Source organism: Salmo salar, chromosome 12 (genome assembly GCF_965601325.2).
Source record: "Salmo salar chromosome 12, fSalSal1, whole genome shotgun sequence".
NCBI classification, from domain to species: Eukaryota; Metazoa; Chordata; class Actinopteri; order Salmoniformes; family Salmonidae; genus Salmo; species Salmo salar.
In genome coordinates this window covers 7,624,371-7,645,000 of record NC_138302.1, presented here as the reverse complement: position 1 = coordinate 7,645,000, position 20,630 = coordinate 7,624,371, and the positions used below count along the sequence as shown (strand labels likewise).

The 20,630-nt window shown below is 45.8% G+C and overlaps 1 protein-coding gene across 1 annotated transcript in view; it reads right to left on the bottom strand.

Moving 5' to 3' along the window:
- The window catches only part of LOC145850448 (protein sidekick-1), a 340,167-nt gene that overhangs the window by 125,397 nt on the left and 194,140 nt on the right, over positions 1-20,630 (bottom strand). Inside the window, exon 5 of the mRNA XM_082958398.1 lies at positions 8,599-8,732. Within this exon, the coding sequence (XP_082814524.1) occupies positions 8,599-8,732 (134 nt within the window). The remainder of the gene's footprint in view (positions 1-8,598; positions 8,733-20,630) is intronic.

The following is a 20,630-nucleotide window of genomic DNA, read 5'->3' as shown; positions in this document are numbered from 1 at the left end:
GTTTTTGGATATAAATATGAACTTTATCGAGCAAAACATACATGTATTGTGTAACATGAAGTCCTATGAGTGCCATCTGATGAAGATCATCAAAGGTTAGTGAATATTTTAGCTGTACTTTTGGTTTTTGTGATGCATGTTGTCATGACGTTGCCCTCTTTGAGTACAGGGAGGACAGTTGACCCCCTCCCCCCTTGCACCATCCCCCAACCTACCTCCCCCCACCCAGGCCCTGTGTGAAGGGGTTGTAAAATTCCAGAGGAGAATCTCCTGCCACATGGTTCATAGAGAGACACAGGAAATTCTTCCAACTCACAGAATTGGGGAACCGAATGACATTTATGTTCTGGAGAAGGTATAAAACATTGGTGAAGAATCCAGCTACGAACTGGTCCGCTTGGTACAATTTTGTGATACTCAGAAGAGACAATATAGCCATATTACCATAAAACTGTTTATATAATAGCCTCAGCTATGGGACTTGCATCCAAATGGTTGTATAGAATGTATTAATAAGGATAAAGCTATTTTGTAATACATTGAGATGCTGTGTACTGATGTTAACCTCTATGGGCTAGGTGGGACGCTAGCGTCCCACCCGTGGTGCACTCCATCAACAGCAGGTGCATTTCAAGAGCGGCAAATTTGAATCCAAATAAATGTCAAAATTCAAATTTTTCAAACATACAACTATTTTACACCCTTTGAAAGATAAACATCGCCTTAATCTAACCACGTTTTACGATTTCAAAAAGGTTTTACGGCGAAAGCATAAATTTAGAGTATGTTAGGACAGTACATTTACAAGAGTTGTGTGTAATGTTTTGTCAATTCAAAGACAGGGTCACCAAAACCATAAAACCAGCTAAAATGATGCACTAACCTTTTACAATCTCCATCAGATGACACTCCTAGGACATTATGTTAGACAATGCATGCATTTTTAGTTCTATCAAGTTCATATTTATATCCAAAAACAGCGTTTTACTATGGCATTGATGTTGAGGAAATCGTTTCCCTCCAATAACCGGCAGTCAAGTCAACACCACAAATGAAATAATTAAAATTAGAAAACATTGGTAAAATATTATATTGTCATTTAAAGAATTATAGATTTACATCTCTTGAACGCAATCAACTTGCCAGATTTAAAAATAACCTTACTGGGAAATCACACTTTGCAATAATCTGAGCACTGCGCCCAGAAAAATACGCGTTGCGATACAGACTAGACGTCATGTTGGGGAGATCTAATATCGAAAATACTATGTAAATAATCCATTACCTTTGATTCTCTTCATCAGATGTCACTTCCAGGTATCACAGGTCCATAACGAATGTAGTTTTGTTCAAAAAAGCTCATCATTTATGTCCAAAAATCTCCGTCTTGTTAGCACATGATCTAAGCCAGCCGGACTTCTCGTCATGAACGAGGGGAAAAAATATATTTACGTTCGTTCAAACATGTCAAACGTTGTATAGCATAAATCATTAGGGCCTTTTTTAACCAGACGGGACGAATTCGTCCCACCTACGTAACAGCCAGTTGAAGCCTGTGGCGCGATTTTCAAAACCTTAAAAATCCTATTACTTCAATTTCTCAAACATATGACTATTTTACAGCTATTTAAAGACAAGACTCTCGTTAATCTAACCACACTGTCCGATTTCAAAAAGGCTTTACAACAAAAGCAAAACATTAGATTATGTCAGCAGAGTACCAAGCCAGAAATAATCAGACACCCATTTTTCAAGCTAGCATATAATGTCACAAAAACCCAGAAGACAGCTAAATGCAGCACTAACCTTTGATGATCTTCATCAGATGACACACCTAGGACATTATGTTATACAATACATGCATGTTTTGTTCAATCAAGTTCATATTTATATCAAAAAACAGCTTTTTACATTAGCATGTGACGTTCAGAACTAGCATACCCCCCGCAAACTTCCGGCGAATTTACTAAATTACTCACGATAAACGTTCACAAAAAGCATAACAATTATTTAAAGAATTATAGATACATTACTCCTCTATGCACTCGATATGTCCGATTTTAAAATAGCTTTTCGGTGAAAGCACATTTTGCAATATTCTAAGTACATAGCCCGGCATCACAGGGCTAGCTATTTAGACACCCAGCAGGTTTAGCACTCACCAATATCAGATTTACTATAAGAAAAATGGTCTTACCTTTCCTGTTCTTCGTCAGAATGCACTCCCAGGACTTCTACTTCAATAACAAATGTAGGTTTGGTCCAAAATAATCCATAGTTATGTTCCAACAGCGACGTTTTGTTCGTGCGTCCCAGACACTATCCCAATGGTAAATAACGGTCGTGCGCACGGCGCATTTCGTGACAAAAGATTTCTAAATATTTCATTACCGTACTTCGAAGCATGTCAACCGCTGTTTAAAATCCATTTTTATGCCATTTTTCTCGTAAAAAAGCGATAATATTCCGACCGGGAATCTGCAATTAGATAAACAGCCGAAGGAAAATATATCACTGGGTCGAATCGGGCACGCGCCTAATTCCATTGTCCTCTGATGGGCCACTTGGAAAAGGCGATAATGTGTTTCAGCCTGAGGCTGCCTCGTCATCGTTCAGGTTTTTCCCGGGCTCTGAGAGCCTATTGGAGCCGTGGGAAATGTCACGTTACAGCTAAGATCCTGACTCTTCAATAAACAGAAGCAAGAACAACAACACCTTGTCAGACAGGCCACTTCCTGCATGAAACCTTCTCAGATTTTTGCCTGCCAAATGAGTTCTGTTATACTCACAGACACCATTCAAACAGTTTTAGAAACTTTAGGGTGTTTTCTATCCATATGTAATAAGTATATGCATATTCTAGTTACTGGGTAGGAGTGGTAACCAGATTAAATCGGGTACGTTTTTTATCCGGACGTGAAAATACTGCCCCCTATCCCAAACAGGTTAATGTGATAGAATGTATTTATGTTCAAAGATTAAATCAGTCATCGGCACGCCCCCAGGGACACGGACAGGACCAGGCGTCATGTGACAAGCCTGTTCTAGGTTCACCTATAAAACCGCCACCCTGATTTACATTGAGCAGACCAGGCCTCCACTCCATTGCGAGTTGGCCAATAGGTTTGACCATCCAATTCCTCTACTGAAAGTCTGCTATGGTGAGTAAAATGGTCAAGTAGATAACGTGTAAACAGCCTAACCAGCTCTGCTATGGTGAGTAAAATGGTCAAGTAGATAACGTGTAAACAGCCTAACCAGCTCTGCTATGGTGAGTAAAATGGTCAAGTAGATAACGTGTAAACAGCCTAACCAGCTCTGCTATGGTGAGTAAAATGGTCAAGTAGATAACGTGTAAACAGCCTAACCAGCTCTGCTATGGTGAGTAAAATGGTCAAGTAGATAACGTGTAAACAGCCTAACCAGCTCTGCTATGGTGAGTAAAATGGTCAAGTAGATAACGTGTAAACAGCCTAACCAGCTCTGCTATGGTGAGTAAAATGGTCAAGTAGATAACGTGTAAACAGCCTAACCAGCTCTGCTATGGTGAGTAAAATGGTCAAGTAGATAACGTGTAAACAGCCTAACCAGCTCTGCTATGGTGAGTAAAATGGTCAAGTAGATAACGTGTAAACAGCCTAACCAGCTCTGCTATGGTGAGTAAAATGGTCAGAGGGAGGTGTTCTCTCATTTGTGTCTGGAAGTAGCTAGACAACGTTAGCCAGTTAGCTTTGGTGCTTGGTTGGGACAAGCATGCATTGGCAGGCAAGCTGCAGAAGGTCGAGGGGGCTACAATTTCCCATCGTTTATCAGTGCAATTTTAACGACCAATTAGCTAAAAATGTTTTCAGAGGATTTATCTAATGTTCCTTGGTTAGATTTGATCTCATCTTGCTCTGGCTACCATTAGTTGTGAATCTTGTTGCTGTTGATGTGCATAACTGAGGGAAAGAGAGCCTGGCTTTTCATGGTTGTTGATCAACAGGACGGTAAAGTTCTGTCAGAGGACTACCGTGGTGTTTCCATAGTTACAGAAATCCATTCAGGTGTATTTTGTGGCTTTTGGCTTTTGCCTGTAAACACACAGTCCAGTTCAAACTGCCTGTAAACACACAGTCCAGTTCAAACTGCCTGTAAACACACGGTCCAGTTCAAACTGCCTGTAAACACACGGTCCAGTTCAAACTGCCTGTAAACACACGGTCCAGTTCAAACTGCCTGTAAACACACAGTCCAGTTCAAACTGCCTGTAAACACACGGTCCAGTTCAAACTGCCTGTAAACACACGGTCCAGTTCAAACTGCCTGTAAACACACGGTCCAGTTCAAACTGCCTGTAAACACACAGTCCAGTTCAAACTGCCTGTAAACACACAGTCCAGTTCATAGTGAATGACGACAGGCCCAACAGGCCCCTTGTGGCAGATGTATTTATTAGGTTTTATTTACTGCAGTGTCTATTCATTTTCCAAATGCACGGCCGCTTTCCCACTCTATGTTGCTATATCTACACAAATTCTTTACTATACGTCATTCCCAAACAGTCTATGAATTTAAAAGGTGAAAATGACCATATCTAAGTGGTGGCTTGTCAGATTATTCCTGGGGTGTAGAGCAACACATGTTAACAAGATTTCATGTTGCTAAAACGCTGTCAGGTCCACTTTCATGGAGAAGGTGTGTGTGTGTGTGTGTGTGTGTGTGTGTGTGTGTGTGTGTGTGTGTGTGTGTGTGTGTGTGTGTGTGTGTGTGTGTGTGTGTGTGTGTGTGTGTGTGAGTGTGTGTGACAGTGTAAACCACAGCATACAGCCCCATAAAGAGAGTCTAATTAAAACACCACACAGCCACAAGGGACACATCACATTCCTCCCCCTCTCTCTTCCTCCTCCTCCTCCTTTCTCTCTCTTCCTCCTCCTCCTCTCTCTTCTTCCTTCTCCTCCTCTCTCTCTTCCTCCTCCTCCTCTCTCTTCCTTCTCCTCCTCTCTCTCTTCCTTCTCCTCCTCTCTCTCTTCCTCTTCCACCTCCTCTCTCTACCTCCTTCTCCTCTCTCTCTCCTCCTCCTCCTCTCTCTTCCTCCTACTCCTCTCTCTCTCTTCCTCCTCTCTGTTCCTTCTCCTCCTCTCTCTCTCTTCCTCCTCCTCCTCTCTCTCTCCTCCTCTCTCTTCCTTCTCCTCCTCTCTCTCTCTTCCTCCTCCTCTCACTCTCTTCCTCTTCCTCTCTCTTCCTCTCTCTCCTCTGCCTCTCTCTCTTCCTCCTCCTCCTCTCTCTCTACCTCCTACTCCTCTCCCTCTCTCCTCCTCCTCTCTCTCTCTTCCCCCTACTCCTCTCTCTCTCTTCCCCCTACTCCTCTCTCTCTCTTCTTCCTCTCTCTCTTCCTTCTCCTCTCTCTGTCTTCCTCCTCCTCTCTCTCTTCCTCCTCCTCTCCTTTCCTCCTCCTCCTCTCTCTCTCTTCCTCCTCCTCTCTCTCTCTTCCTCCTCTCTCTTTTTTCCTCCTCTCCTTTCCTCCTCCTCCTCTCTCTCTCTTCCTCCTCCTCTCTCTTCCTCCTCCTCCTCTCTCTTTCCTCCTCCTCTCTCTCTTTTCCTCCTCCTCTCCTTTCCTCCTCCTCCTCTCTCTTCCTCCTCCTCCTCTCTCTCTTCCTCCTCCTCTCTCTTCCTCCTCCTCCTCTCTCTCTTCTTCCTCCTCTCTCTCTTCCTCCTCTCTCTCTCTCTCTTCCTCCTCCTCTCTCTTCCTCCTCCTCCTCTCTCTCTCTTCCTCCACCTCCTCTCTCTCGCTTCCTCCTACTCCTCTCTCTCTCTTCATCCTCTCTCTCTCTTCCTCCTCCTCTCTCTCTCTTCCTCCTCTCTCTCTCTCTCCTCCTCCTCCTCTCTCTCTCTTCCTCCTCCTCTCTTTTCCTCCTCTCTCTTCATCCTCCTCTCTCTCTCTTCTTCCTCTCTCTCTCTTCCTCCTCCTCCTCTCTTTCTCTTCCTCATCTCTCTTCCTCCTCCTCCTCTCTCTCCCTCCACCTCTCTCTTCCTCCTCCTCCTCTCTCTCTCTTCCTCCTCTCTTTGTCTTCCTCCTCTCTCTCTACCTCCTCCTCTCTCTTCCTCCTCCTCCTCTCTCTCTCTTCCCCCTCCTCCTCTCTCTCTCTTCCTCCTCCTCTTTACAGCTGAAGGGCAATTAAAGAGCTAAGGGGAGAGGTCAGTATAGTGGAGGTATAGAGGACAGTATAGTGGAGGTATAGAGGACAGTATAGTGGAGGTATAGAGGACAGTATAGTGGAGGTATAGAGGACAGTATAGTGGAGGTATAGAGGACAGTATAGTGGAGGTATAGAGGACAGTATAGTGGAGGTATAGAGGTCAGTATAGTGGAGGTATAGAGGACAGTATAGTGGAGGTATAGAGGACAGTATAGTGGAGGTATAGAGGACAGTATAGTGGAGGTATAGAGGACAGTATAGTGGAGGTATAGAGGTCAGTATAGTGGAGGTATAGAGGACAGTATAGTGGAGGTATAGAGGACAGTATAGTGGAGGTATAGAGGACAGTATAGTGGAGGTATAGAGGACAGTATAGTGGAGGTATAGAGGACAGTATAGTGGAGGTATAGAGGTCAGTATAGTGGAGGTATAGAGGACAGTATAGTGGAGGTATAGAGGACAGTATAGTGGAGGTATAGAGGACAGTATAGTGGAGGTATAGAGGACAGTATGGTGGAGGTATAGAGGACAGTATAGTGGAGGTATAGAGGACAGTATAGTGGAGGTATAGAGGACAGTATAGTGGAGGTATAGAGGTCAGTATAGTGGAGGTATAGAGGACAGTATAGTGGAGGTATAGAGGACAGTATAGTGGAGGTATAGAGGACAGTATAGTGGAGGTATAGAGGACAGTATAGTGGAGGTATAGAGGACAGTATAGTGGAGGTATAGAGGACAGTATAGTGGAGTTATAGAGGACAGTATAGTGGAGGTATAGAGGACAGTATAGTGGAGGTATAGAGGTCAGTATAGTGGAGGTATAGAGGACAGTATAGTGGAGGTATAGAGGACAGTATAGTGGAGGTATAGAGGTCAGTATAGTGGAGGTATAGAGGACAGTATAGTGGAGGTATAGAGGACAGTATAGTGGAGGTATAGAGGACAGTATAGTGGAGGTATAGAGGACAGTATAGTGGAGGTATAGAGGACAGTATAGTGGAGGTATAGAGGTCAGTATAGTGGAGGTATAGAGGACAGTATAGTGGAGGTATAGAGGACAGTATAGTGGAGGTATAGAGGACAGTATAGTGGAGGTATAGAGGACAGTATGGTGGAGGTATAGAGGACAGTATAGTGGAGGTATAGAGGACAGTATAGTGGAGGTATAGAGGACAGTATAGTGGAGGTATAGAGGTCAGTATAGTGGAGGTATAGAGGACAGTATAGTGGAGGTATAGAGGACAGTATAGTGGAGGTATAGAGGACAGTATAGTGGAGGTATAGAGGACAGTATAGTGGAGGTATAAAGGACAGTATAGTGGAGGTATAGAGGACAGTATAGTGGAGGTATAGTGCACAGTATAGTGGAGGTATAGAGGACAGTATAGTGGAGGTATAGAGGTCAGTATAGTGGAGGTATAGAGGACAGTATAGTGGAGGTATAGTGCACAGTATAGTGGAGGTATAGAGGACAGTATGGTGGCGGTATAGAGGACAGTATAGTGGAGGTATAGAGGACAGTATAGTGGAGGTATAGAGGACAGTATAGTGGAGGTATAGAGGACAGTATAGTGGAGGTATAGTGCACAGTATAGTGGAGGTATAGAGGACAGTATGGTGGCGGTATAGAGGACAGTATAGTGGAGGTATAGAGGACAGTATAGTGGAGGTATAGAGGACAGTATAGTGGAGGTATAGAGGACAGTATAGTGGAGGTATAGAGGACAGTATAGTGGAGGTATAGAGGACAGTATAGTGGAGGTATAGAGGACAGTATAGTGGAGGTATAGAGGACAGTATAGTGGAGGTATAGAGGACAGTATAGTGGAGGTATAGAGGACAGTATAGTGGAGGTATAGAGGACAGTATAGTGGAGTTATAGAGGACAGTATAGTGGAGGTATAGAGGACAGTATAGTGGAGGTATAGAGGACAGTATAGTGGAGGTATAGAGGACAGTATAGTGGAGGTATAGAGGACAGTATAGTGGAGGTATAGAGGACAGTATAGTGGAGGTATAGAGGACAGTATGGTGGCGGTATAGAGGACAGTATAGTGGAGGTATAGAGGACAGTATAGTGGAGGTATAGAGGACAGTATAGTGGAGGTATAGAGGACAGTATAGGTATAGTGGAGGTATAGAGGACAGTATAGTGGAGGTATAGAGGACAGTATAGTGGAGTTATAGAGGACAGTATAGTGTATAGTGGAGGTACAGAGGACAGTATAGTGGAGGTACAGAGGACAGTATAGTGGAGGTATAGAGGACAGTATAGTGGAGGTATAGAGGACAGTATAGTGTATAGTGGAGTTATAGAGGACAGTATAGTGTATAGTGGAGGTATAGAGGACAGTATAGTGTATAGTGGAGGTGTAGTGTACCTGTGTATATACAGATTTTTGTAAATGACTGTTCTTACCAGCTATGCTGAGGTAGACAGAGGGAGAGGTGCGGTTCTGTCCAGTCAGCTCGTTGACCGCCTGTACGTAATACCTCCCCACGTCATCCGCCCTGGCCGACAAGACAACCAGCTGATTGTCCAACGAGACGGCTCTGTAGTAGAGAGATAAAACCAGACAGGGATTTCAGTTTCTCCATAATATCATTTCAGCACATGGAGAATGTACAACACAACGTCCAATCAAAACAAGCTGATGAATGAGTCCCTCCCTTTCCTCTCATCTGGTCTCTGCTTGTTGTTGACATCGATCCTCTGATGCTCATTTTCTGACACACCAGGAACAATCAATACACGCACACACACACACACGCAAACACACCCACGCACGCACACATGCACACACACGCGCAGACACACACACACGCAAACACACACACACACGCACACACGCACGCGCACACGCACACACACACACGCAGACACCACACACACACACACACGCACACACACACACACACACAAACAAACACACAAACACAAACAAATACACACAAACACTTTATGAGACAGAGAGATTGTGTACTGTATATTCTGTATATTGAATAGTGAGACAGAGAGATTGTGTACTGTATATTCTGTATATTGAATAGTGAGACAGAGAGATTGTGTACTGTATATTCTGTATATTGAATAGTGAGACAGAGAGATTGTGTACTGTATATTCTGTATATTGAATAGTGAGACAGAGAGATTGTGTACTGTATATTCTGTATATTGAATAGTGAGACAGAGAGATTGTGTACTGTATATTCTGTATATTGAATAGTGAGACAGAGAGATTGTGTACTGTATATTCTGTATATTGAATAGTGAGACAGAGAGATTGTGTACTGTATATTCTGTATATTGAATAGTGAGACAGAGAGATTGTGTACTGTATATTCTGTATATTGAATAGTGAGACAGAGAGATTGTGTACTGTATATTCTGTATATTGAATAGTGAGACAGAGAGATTGTGTACTGTACATTCTGTATATTGAATAGTGAGACAGAGAGATTGTGTACTGTATATTCTGTATATTGAATAGTGAGACAGAGAGATTGTGTACTGTATATTCTGTATATTGAATAGTGAGACAGAGAGATTGTGTACTGTATATTCTGTATATTGAATAGTGAGACAGAGAGATTGTGTACTGTATATTATGTATATTGAATAGTGAGACAGAGAGATTGTGTACTGTATATTATGTATATTGAATAGTGAGACAGAGAGATTGTGTACTGTATATTCTGTATATTGAATAGTGAGACAGAGAGATTGTGTACTGTATATTCTGTATATTGAATAGTGAGACAGAGAGATTGTGTACTGTATATTATGTATATTGAATAGTGAGACAGAGAGATTGTGTACTGTATATTATGTATATTGAATAGTGAGACAGAGAGATTGTGTACTGTATATTCTGTATATTGAATAGTGAGACAGAGAGATTGTGTACTGTATATTCTGTATATTGAAAATTGAGGAGATTAGTGTGGTTGCTACCTCCAGTTGGAGAGGCCACAAGGATGTGTGTGTGTGTGTGTGTGTATGTGTGTGTCAATAAGAAAGCAGTTTAGACAAACCAGGGGCTGAATATTGAGCAGCCTTGAGAAGATTACATTGTTTATAATGATATGGGACAAACACACATTATCGATCATAGTCTGCTGCTGAAAAAAATTGTTATGGCTTTACACCCCCAGCTATATTGTGGATAAAGAGTTACCTGTCTAACAGAACACAGAGGGTGTTCTTTAGTGGAAGCCTCTCCAACATAATCCAGGTAGAATCAGGAATTCCCCAGGGCAGCTGTCTAGGCCCATTACTTTTTTCAATCTTTACCAACGACATGCCACAGGCTTTGAGTAAAGCCAGTGTGTCTATGTATGAGGATGACTCAACACTTTACATGTAAGCTACTACAGTGACTGAAATGACTGCAACACTTAACAAAGAGCTGCAGTTAGTTTCAGAATAGGTGGAATAAGTTAGTCCGAAATATTTCTAAAGCTAAAAGCATTTTATTTGGGACAAATCATTCACTAAACCTTAAACCTCAACTAAATCTTGTAATTACTAATGTGGAAATTGAGCAGGTTGAGGTGACTAAACTGCTTGGAGTAACCCTGGATTGTAAACTGTCATGGTCAAACATATTGATACTGTCACGTCCTGACCAGCAGAGGGAGCAATTGTATTAGTTTTGGTCAGGACGTGGCAGGGGTTTTGTGTGTTAAGTGTTGTGTTGGTGATTGGACTCCCAATTGAAGGCAGGTGTGTTGAGTTGCCTTTGATTGGGAGTCCTATATAGTAGTGTGTGTTTTTCTTTGGGGTTGTGGGTAGTTGTTTTTGCACTGCGTTTTGTGAGCATGCAAAACTGTTCCTGTTGTCGTGAGTACTGTTTATTTTTTTCCCTGTGGATGCTTTGTTTGTTTTCATTAAAAGAATATGAGTATCCACATACCCGCTGCGATTTGGTCTATTCAACACGGCTACACCTGTGACAGATACAACAGTAGCTAAGATGGGGAGAAGTCTGTCCATAATAAAGCGCTACTCTGCCTTCTCAACAACACTATCAACAAGGCAGGTCCTACAGGCCCTAGTTTTGTCGCACCTGAATGACTGTACAGTCGTGTGGTCAGGTGCCACAAAGAAGGACTTAGGAATATTGCTATTGACTCAGAACAGGGCAGCACGGCTGGCCCTTAAAAATTACACGGGGAGCTAAAATTAATGATATGTATACCAATCTCTCCTGGCTCAAAGTGGAGGAGAGATTGACTTCATCACTACTTGTATTTGTGAGAGGTGTTGACATGTTTAAAGCACTGAGCTGTCTGTCTTAACTACTGGCACACAGCTCAGACACCCACCCACACCCCACAAGACATGCCACCAGAGGTCTCTTCACAGTCCCCAAGTCCAGAACAGACTATGGTAGGTGCACAGTACCAAATAGAGCCATGACTACATGGAACTCTATTCCACTGGAACTCTATTGACTTATTCCACATTTTGTTACATTACAGCCTTATTTTAAAATGGATTAAATAACAAATTTTCCTCAGCAATATACACACAATACCCCATAATGACAAAGTGAAAAAAGTTTTTTTTAGAAATGTTGGCAAATTTATTCAAAACAAAAAACAAAAATACCTTATTTACATAAGTATTCAGGTGCTGTGAGACTAGACATTGAGCTCAGGTGCATCCTGTTTCCATTGATCATCCTTGAGATGTTTCTACAACTTGATTGGAGTCCACCTGTGGTAAATTCAATTGATTGGACATGATTTGGAAATGCACACACCTGTCTATATAAGGTCCCACAGTTGACAGTGCATGTCAGAGCAAAAACCAAGCCATGAGGTTGAAGGAATTGTCCGTAGAGCTCAGAGACAGGATTGTATCGAGGCACAGATCTGGGAAAGGGTACCAAAAATGTCTTCAGTATTGAAGGTCCCAAAGAACACAGTGGCCTCCATCATTCTTAAATGGAAGATGTTTGGAACCACCAAGACTCTTCCTAAAGCTGGCCGCCTGGCTAAACTGAGAAATTGGGGAGAAGGCCCTTGGTCAGGGAGGTAACCATGGACCTGATGGTCACTCTGACAGAGCTCCAGAGTTCCTCTGTGGAGATGGGAGAACCTTCCAGAAAGACAACCATCTCTGCAGCACTCCACCAATCAGGTCTTTATGGTAGAGTGGCCAGACGGAAGCCACTCGGCAAAAGGCACATGACAGCCAACATGGAGTTTGCCAAAAGGCATTTAAAGATTCTCAAGACCATGAGAAACAAGATTCTCTGGTCTGATGAAACCAAGATTGAACTCTTTGGCCTGAATGCCAAGCATCAGGTCTGGAGGAAACCTGGCACCATCCCTACGGTGAAGCAAGGTGGTGGACGCAACATGCTGTGGGGAAGTTTTTCAGCAGCAGGAACTGGGACACAAGTCAGGATTGAGGCAAAAATAAATGGAGCAAAGTACAGAGTGATCCTTGATGAAAACCTGCTCCAGAGCGCTCAGGAGCTCAGACTGGGGCAAAGGTTCACCTTCCAACAGGACAATGACCCTAAGCACACAGCCAAGACAACGCAGGAGTGGACACACTGTTTTATCTATAAAATCTATTTTAAATGTCTTCATTTCTCTCCCCCCTTCCCTCCCTCTCTTTCTCCCTCGTCTTCATTTCTCTCTCCAACCCTCCCTCCCTCTCTCTCTCTCTCTCTCTCTCTCTCTCTCTCTCTCCTCTCCCCACAATAAGAGTGTAAATAAATCCTAGTTGAGGCAGCAGTAAGACGTATATTCAATGTGTGACGCTCTCTGTTCTTATTAGTCAAACCTTTCATTACTCTCTACAACCTTTAATTCCCTCACTGCCCTCTAGTCTTCCTGTCTCCATTCCTTCCCTCTCTACCCTCTAGTCTTCCTGTCTTCATTCCTTCCCTCACTACCCTCTAGTCTTCCTGTCTCCATTCCTTCCCTCACTACCCTCTAGTCTTCCTGTCTTCATTCCTTCCCTCAATACCCTCTAGTCTTCCTGTCTCCATTCCTTCCCTCACTACCCTCTAGTCTTCCTGTCTTCATTCCTTCCCTTACTACCCTCTAGTCTTCCTGTCTTCATTCCTTCCCTCAATACCCTCTAGTCTTCCTGTCTCCATTCCTTCCCTCACTACCCTCTAGTCTTCCTGTCTTCATTCCTTCCCTTACTACCCTCTAGTCTTCCTGTCTCCATTCCTTCCCTCACTAACCTCTAGTCTTCCTGTCTTCATTCCTTCCCTTACTACCCTCTAGTCTTCCTGTCTCCATTCCTTCCCTCACTACCCTCTAGTCTTCCTGTCTTCATTCCTTCCCTTACTACCCTCTAGTCTTCCTGTCTCCATTCCTTCCCTCACTACCCTCTAGTCTTCCTGTCTTCATTCCTTCCCTCACTACCCTCTAGTCTACCTGTCTTCATTCCTTCCCTTACTGCCCTCTAGTCTTCCTGTCTTCATTCCTTCCCTCACTGCCCTCTAGTCTTCCTGTCTCCATTCCTTCCCTCACTACCCTCTAGTCTTCCTGTCTTCATTCCTTCCCTTACTGCCCTCTAGTCTTCCTGTCTCCATTCCTTCCCTCACTGCCCTCTAGTCTTCCTGTCTCCATTCCTTCCCTCGCCCCAGCTACCGCTCTCCACCCGCCCTCCGTCTCCTGTCTCCATTCCTTCCCTCACTACCCTCTAGTCTTCCTGTCTTCATTCCTTCCCTCACTCCCCGCCCTGCTCCACCCCCCCCCTCGTCTTCCTGTCTCCATTCCTTCCCCCTCCCCAGCTCCGCCCCCCCCCCACCCTCTAGTCTTCCTGTCTCCATTCCTTCCCTCACTACCCTCTAGTCTTCCTGTCTTCATTCCTTCCCTCACTACCCTCTAGTCTTCCTGTCTCCATTCCTTCCCTCACTACCCTCTAGTCTTCCTGTCTTCATTCCTTCCCTTACTGCCCTCTAGTCTTCCTGTCTCCATTCCTTCCCTCACTGCCCTCTAGTCTTCCTGTCTTCACTCCTTCCCTCACTACCCTCTAGTCTTCCTGTCTCCATTCCTTCCCTCACTACCCTCTAGTCTTCCTGTCTCCATTCCTTCCCTCACTACCCTCTAGTCTTCCTGTCTTCATTCCTTCCCTCACTGCCCTCTAGTCTTCCTGTCTTCATTCCTTCCCTCACTGCCCTCCAGTCTTCCTGTCTCCATTCCTTCCCTCACTACCCTCTAGTCTTCCTGTCTTCATTCCTTCCCTCACTGCCCTCTAGTCTTCCTGTCTTCATTCCTTCCCTCACTGGCCTCTAGTCTTCCTGTCTTCATTCCTTCCCTCACTACCCTCTAGTCTTCCTGTCTCCATTCCTTCCCTCACTTCCCTCACTACCCTCTAGTCTTCCTGTCTTATTTCCTTCCCTCACTACCCTCTAGTCTTCCTGTCTCCATTCCTTCCCTCACTACCCTCTAGTCTTCCTGTCTCCATTCCTTCCCTCACTACCCTCTAGTCTTCCTGTCTCCATTCCTTCCCTCACTACCCTCTAGTCTTCCTGTCTTCATTCCTTCCCTCACTACCCTCTAGTCTTCCTGTCTTCATTCCTTCCCTCACTACCCTCTAGTCTTCCTGTCTCCATTCCTTCCCTCACTACCCTCTAGTCTTCCTGTCTCCATTCCTTCCCTCTCTACCCTCTAGTCTTCCTGTCTTCATTCCTTCCCTCACTGCCCTCTAGTCTTCCTGTCTCCATTCCTTCCCTCACTACCCTCTAGTCTTCCTGTCTTCATTCCTTCCCTCACTACCCTCTAGTCTTCCTGTCTCCATTCCTTCCCTCACTGCCCTCTAGTCTTCCTGTCTTCATTCCTTCCCTCACTGCCCTCTAGTCTTACTGTCTCCATTCCTTCCCTCACTACCCTCTAGTCTTCCTGTCTTCATTCCTTCCCTTACTGCCCTCTAGTCTTCCTGTCTCCATTCCTTCCCTCTCTACCCTCTAGTCTTCCTGTCTTCATTCCTTCCCTCACTACCCTCTAGTCTTCCTGTCTCCATTCCTTCCCTCACTACCCTCTAGTCTTCCTGTCTTATTTCCTTCCCTCACTACCCTCTAGTCTTCCTGTCTCCATTCCTTCCCTCACTACCCTCTAGTCTTCCTGTCTTCATTCCTTCCCTCACTACCCTCTAGTCTTCCTGTCTCCATTCCTTCCCTCACTACCCTCTAGTCTTCCTGTCTTCATTCCTTCCCTTACTACCCTCTAGTCTTCCTGTCTTCATTCCTTCCCTTACTGCCCTCTAGTCTTCCTGTCTTCATTCCTTCCCTCACTGCCCTCTAGTCTTCCTGTCTCCATTCCTTCCCTCACTACCCTCTAGTCTTCCTGTCTTCATTCCTTCCCTTACTGCCCTCTAGTCTTCCTGTCTCCATTCCTTCCCTCACTGCCCTCTAGTCTTCCTGTCTCCATTCCTTCCCTAACTGCCCTCTAGTCTACCTGTCTTCATTCCTTCCCTCACTGCCCTCCAGTCTTCCTGTCTCCATTCCTTCCCTCACTACCCTCTAGTCTTCCTGTCTTCATTCCTTCCCTCACTACCCTCTAGTCTTCCTGTCTCCATTACTTCCCTCACTACCCTCTAGTCTTCCTGTCTCCATTCCTTCCCTCACTGCCCTCTAGTCTTCCTGACTTCATTCCTTCCCTCACTACCCTCTAGTCTTCCTGTCTCCATTCCTTCCCTCACTACCCTCTAGTCTTCCTGTCTCCATTCCTTCCCTCACTACCCTCTAGTCTTCCTGTCTCCATTCCTTCCCTCACTACCCTCTAGTCTTCCTGTCTCCATTCCTTCCCTCACTACCCTCTAGTCTTCCTGTCTTCACTCCTTCCCTCACTACCCTCTAGTCTTCCTGTCTCCATTCCTTCCCTCACTACCCTCTAGTCTTCCTGTCTTCACTCCTTCCCTCACTACCCTCTAGTCTTCCTGTCTCCATTCCTTCCCTCACTGCCCTCTAGTCTTCCTGTCTTCATTCCTTCCCTCACTGCCCTCTAGTCTTCCTGTCTTCATTCCTTCCCTCACTACCCTCTAGTCTTCCTGTCTTCATTCCTTCCCTTACTGCCCTCTAGTCTTCCTGTCTTCATTCCTTCCCTCACTGCCCTCTAGTCTTCCTGTCTCCATTCCTTCCCTCACTCCCCTCTAGTCTTCCTGTCTTCATTCCTTCCCTCACTGCCCTCTAGTCTTCCTGTCTTCATTCCTTCCCTCACTGCCCTCTAGTCTTCCTGTCTTCATTCCTTCCCTCACTACCCTCTAGTCTTCCTGTCTCCATTCCTTCCCTCACTACTTTCTAGTCTTCCTGTCTCCATTCCTTCCCTCACTACCCTCTAGTCTTCCTGTCTCCATTCCTTCCCTCACTGCCCTCTAGTCTTCCTGTCTCCATTCCTTCCCTCACTGCCCTCTAGTCTTCCTGTCTCCATTCCTTCCCTCACTACCCTCTAGTCTTCCTGTCTTCATTCCTTCCCTCACTACTTTCTAGTCTTCCTGTCTTCATTCCTTCCCTCACTACCCTCTAGTCTTCCTGTCTCCGTTCCTTCCCTCACTACTTTCTAGTCTTCCTGTCTCCATTCCTTCCCTCACTCCCCTCTAGTCTTCCTGTCTTCATTCCTTCCCTCACTGCCCTCTAGTCTTCCTGTCTTCATTCCTTCCCTCACTACCCTCTAGTCTTCCTGTCTCCATTCCTTCCCTCACTACCCTCTAGTCTTCCTGTCTCCATTCCTTCCCTCACTACCCTCTAGTCTTCCTGTCTCCATTCCTTCCCTCACTACCCTCTAGTCTTCCTGTCTCCATTCCTTCCCTCACTACCCTCTAGTCTTCCTGTCTTCACTCCTTCCCTCACTACCCTCTAGTCTTCCTGTCTCCATTCCTTCCCTCACTACCCTCTAGTCTTCCTGTCTTCACTCCTTCCCTCACTACCCTCTAGTCTTCCTGTCTCCATTCCTTCCCTCACTACCCTCTAGTCTTCCTGTCTTCATTCCTTCCCTCACTACCCTCTAGTCTTCCTGTCTTCATTCCTTCCCTCACTACCCTCTAGTCTTCCTGTCTTCATTCCTTCCCTTACTGCCCTCTAGTCTTCCTGTCTTCATTCCTTCCCTCACTGCCCTCTAGTCTTCCTGTCTCCATTCCTTCCCTCACTCCCCTCTAGTCTTCCTGTCTTCATTCCTTCCCTTACTGCCCTCTAGTCTTCCTGTCTTCATTCCTTCACCCACTGCCCTCCAGTCTTCCTGTCTCCATTCCTTCCCTCACTACTCTCTAGTCTTCCTGTCTTCATTCCTTCCCTCACTGCCCTCTAGTCTTCCTGTCTTCATTCCTTCCCTCACTGCCCTCTAGTCTTCCTGTCTTCATTCCTTCCCTCACTGCCCTCTAGTCTTCCTGTCTTCATTCCTTCCCTCACTGCCCTCTAGTCTTCCTGTCTTCATTCCTTCCCTCACTGCCCTCTAGTCTTCCTGTCTTCATTCCTTCCCTCACTACCCTCTAGTCTTCCTGTCTCCATTCCTTCCCTCACTACCCTCTAGTCTTCCTGTCTCCATTCCTTCCCTCACTACTTTCTAGTCTTCCTGTCTCCATTCCTTCCCTCACTACCCTCTAGTCTTCCTGTCTCCATTCCTTCCCTCACTGCCCTCTAGTCTTCCTGTCTCCATTCCTTCCCTCACTGCCCTCTAGTCTTCCTGTCTCCATTCCTTCCCTCACTACCCTCTAGTCTTCCTGTCTTCATTCCTTCCCTCACTACCCTCTAGTCTTCCTGTCTTCATTCCTTCCCTCACTGCCCTCTAGTCTTCCTGTCTTCATTCCTTCCCTCACTACCCTCTAGTCTTCCTGTCTCCATTCCTTCCCTCACTACCCTCTAGTCTTCCTGTCTCCATTCCTTCCCTCACTACCCTCTAGTCTTCCTGTCTCCATTCCTTCCCTCACTGCCCTCTAGTCTTCCTGTCTCCATTCCTTCCCTCACTACCCTCTAGTCTTCCTGTCTTCATTCCTTCCCTCACTGCCCTCTAGTCTTCCTGTCTCCATTCCTTCCCTCACTACCCTCTAGTCTTCCTGTCTTCATTCCTTCCCTCACTGCCCTCTAGTCTTCCTGTCTTCATTCCTTCCCTCACTACCCTCTAGTCTTCCTGTCTCCATTCCTTCCCTCACTACTTTCTAGTCTTCCTGTCTCCATTCCTTCCCTCACTGCCCTCTAGTCTTCCTGTCTCCATTCCTTCCCTCACTACCCTCTAGTCTTCCTATCTCCATTCCTTCCCTCACTGCCCTCTAGTCTTCCTGTCTCCATTCCTTCCCTCACTGCCCTCTAGTCTTCCTGTCTTCATTCCTTCCCTCACTACCCTCTAGTCTTCCTGTCTCCATTCCTTCCCTCACTACCCTCTAGTCTTCCTTTCTCCATTCCTTCCCTCACTACCCTCTAGTCTTCCTGTCTCCATTCCTTCCCTCACTACCCTCTAGTCTTCCTGTCTCCATTCCTTCCCTCACTACCCTCTAGTCTTCCTGTCTCCATTCCTTCCCTCACTGCCCTCTAGTCTTCCTGTCTCCATTCCTTCCCTCACTACCCTCTAGTCTTCCTGTCTTCATTCCTTCCCTCACTGCCCTCTAGTCTTCCTGTCTCCATTCCTTCCCTCACTACCCTCAAGTCTTCCTGTCTTCATTCCTTCCCTCACTGCCCTCTAGTCTTCCTGTCTTCATTCCTTCCCTCACTACCCTCTAGTCTTCCTGTCTCCATTCCTTCCCTCACTACTTTCTAGTCTTCCTGTCTCCATTCCTTCCCTCACTGCCCTCTAGTCTTCCTGTCTCCATTCCTTCCCTCACTGCCCTCTAGTCTTCCTGTCTTCATTCCTTCCCTCACTACCCTCTAGTCTTCCTGTCTCCATTCCTTCCCTCACTACCCTCTAGTCTTCCTTTCTCCATTCCTTCCCTCACTACCCTCTAGTCTTCCTGTCTCCATTCCTTCCCTCACTACCCTCTAGTCTTCCTGTCTCCATTCCTTCCCTCACTACCCTCTAGTCTTCCTGTCTCCATTCCTTCCCTCACTGCCCTCTAGTCTTCCTGTCTCCATTCCTTCCCTCACTACCCTCTAGTCTTCCTGTCTTCATTCCTTCCCTCACTGCCCTCTAGTCTTCCTGTCTCCATTCCTTCCCTCACTACCCTCTAGTCTTCCTGTCTTCATTCCTTCCCTCACTGCCCTCTAGTCTTCCTGTCTTCATTCCTTCCCTCACTACCCTCTAGTCTTCCTGTCTCCATTCCTTCCCTCACTACTTTCTAGTCTTCCTGTCTCCATTCCTTCCCTCACTGCCCTCTAGTCTTCCTGTCTCCATTCCTTCCCTCACTACCCTCTAGTCTTCCTGTCTCCATTCCTTCCCTCACTGCCCTCTAGTCTTCCTGTCTCCATTCCTTCCCTCACTGCCCTCTAGTCTTCCTGTCTTCATTCCTTCCCTCACTACCCTCTAGTCTTCCTGTCTCCATTCCTTCCCTCACTACCCTCTAGTCTTCCTTTCTCCATTCCTTCCCTCACTACCCTCTAGTCTTCCTGTCTTCATTCCTTCCCTCACTGCCCTCTAGTCTTCCTGTCTCCATTCCTTCCCTCTCTACCCTCTAGTCTTCCTGTCTTCATTCCTTCCCTCACTACCCTCTAGTCTTCCTGTCTCCATTCCTTCCCTCACTACCCTCTAGTCTTCCTGTCTTATTTCCTTCCCTCACTACCCTCTAGTCTTCCTGTCTCCATTCCTTCCCTCACTACCCTCTAGTCTTCCTGTCTTCATTCCTTCCCTCACTACCCTCTAGTCTTCCTGTCTCCATTCCTTCCCTCACTACCCTCTAGTCTTCCTGTCTTCATTCCTTCCCTTACTACCCTCTAGTCTTCCTGTCTTCATTCCTTCCCTTACTGCCCTCTAGTCTTCCTGTCTTCATTCCTTCCCTCACTGCCCTCTAGTCTTCCTGTCTCCATTCCTTCCCTCACTACCCTCTAGTCTTCCTGTCTTCATTCCTTCCCTTACTGCCCTCTAGTCTTCCTGTCTCCATTCCTTCCCTCACTGCCCTCTAGTCTTCCTGTCTCCATTCCTTCCCTAACTGCCCTCTAGTCTACCTGTCTTCATTCCTTCCCTCACTGCCCTCCAGTCTTCCTGTCTCCATTCCTTCCCTCACTACCCTCTAGTCTTCCTGTCTTCATTCCTTCCCTCACTACCCCCTAGTCTTCCTGTCTCCATTCCTTCCCTCACTACCCTCTAGTCTTCCTGTCTCCATTCCTTCCCTCACTGCCCTCTAGTCTTCCTGACTTCATTCCTTCCCTCACTACCCTCTAGTCTTCCTGTCTCCATTCCTTCCCTCACTACCCACTAGTCTTCCTGTCTCCATTCCTTCCCTCACTACCCTCTAGTCTTCCTGTCTCCATTCCTTCCCTCACTGCCCTCTAGTCTTCCTGTCTTCATTCCTTCCCTCACTACCCTCTAGTCTTCCTGTCTCCATTCCATCCCTCACTG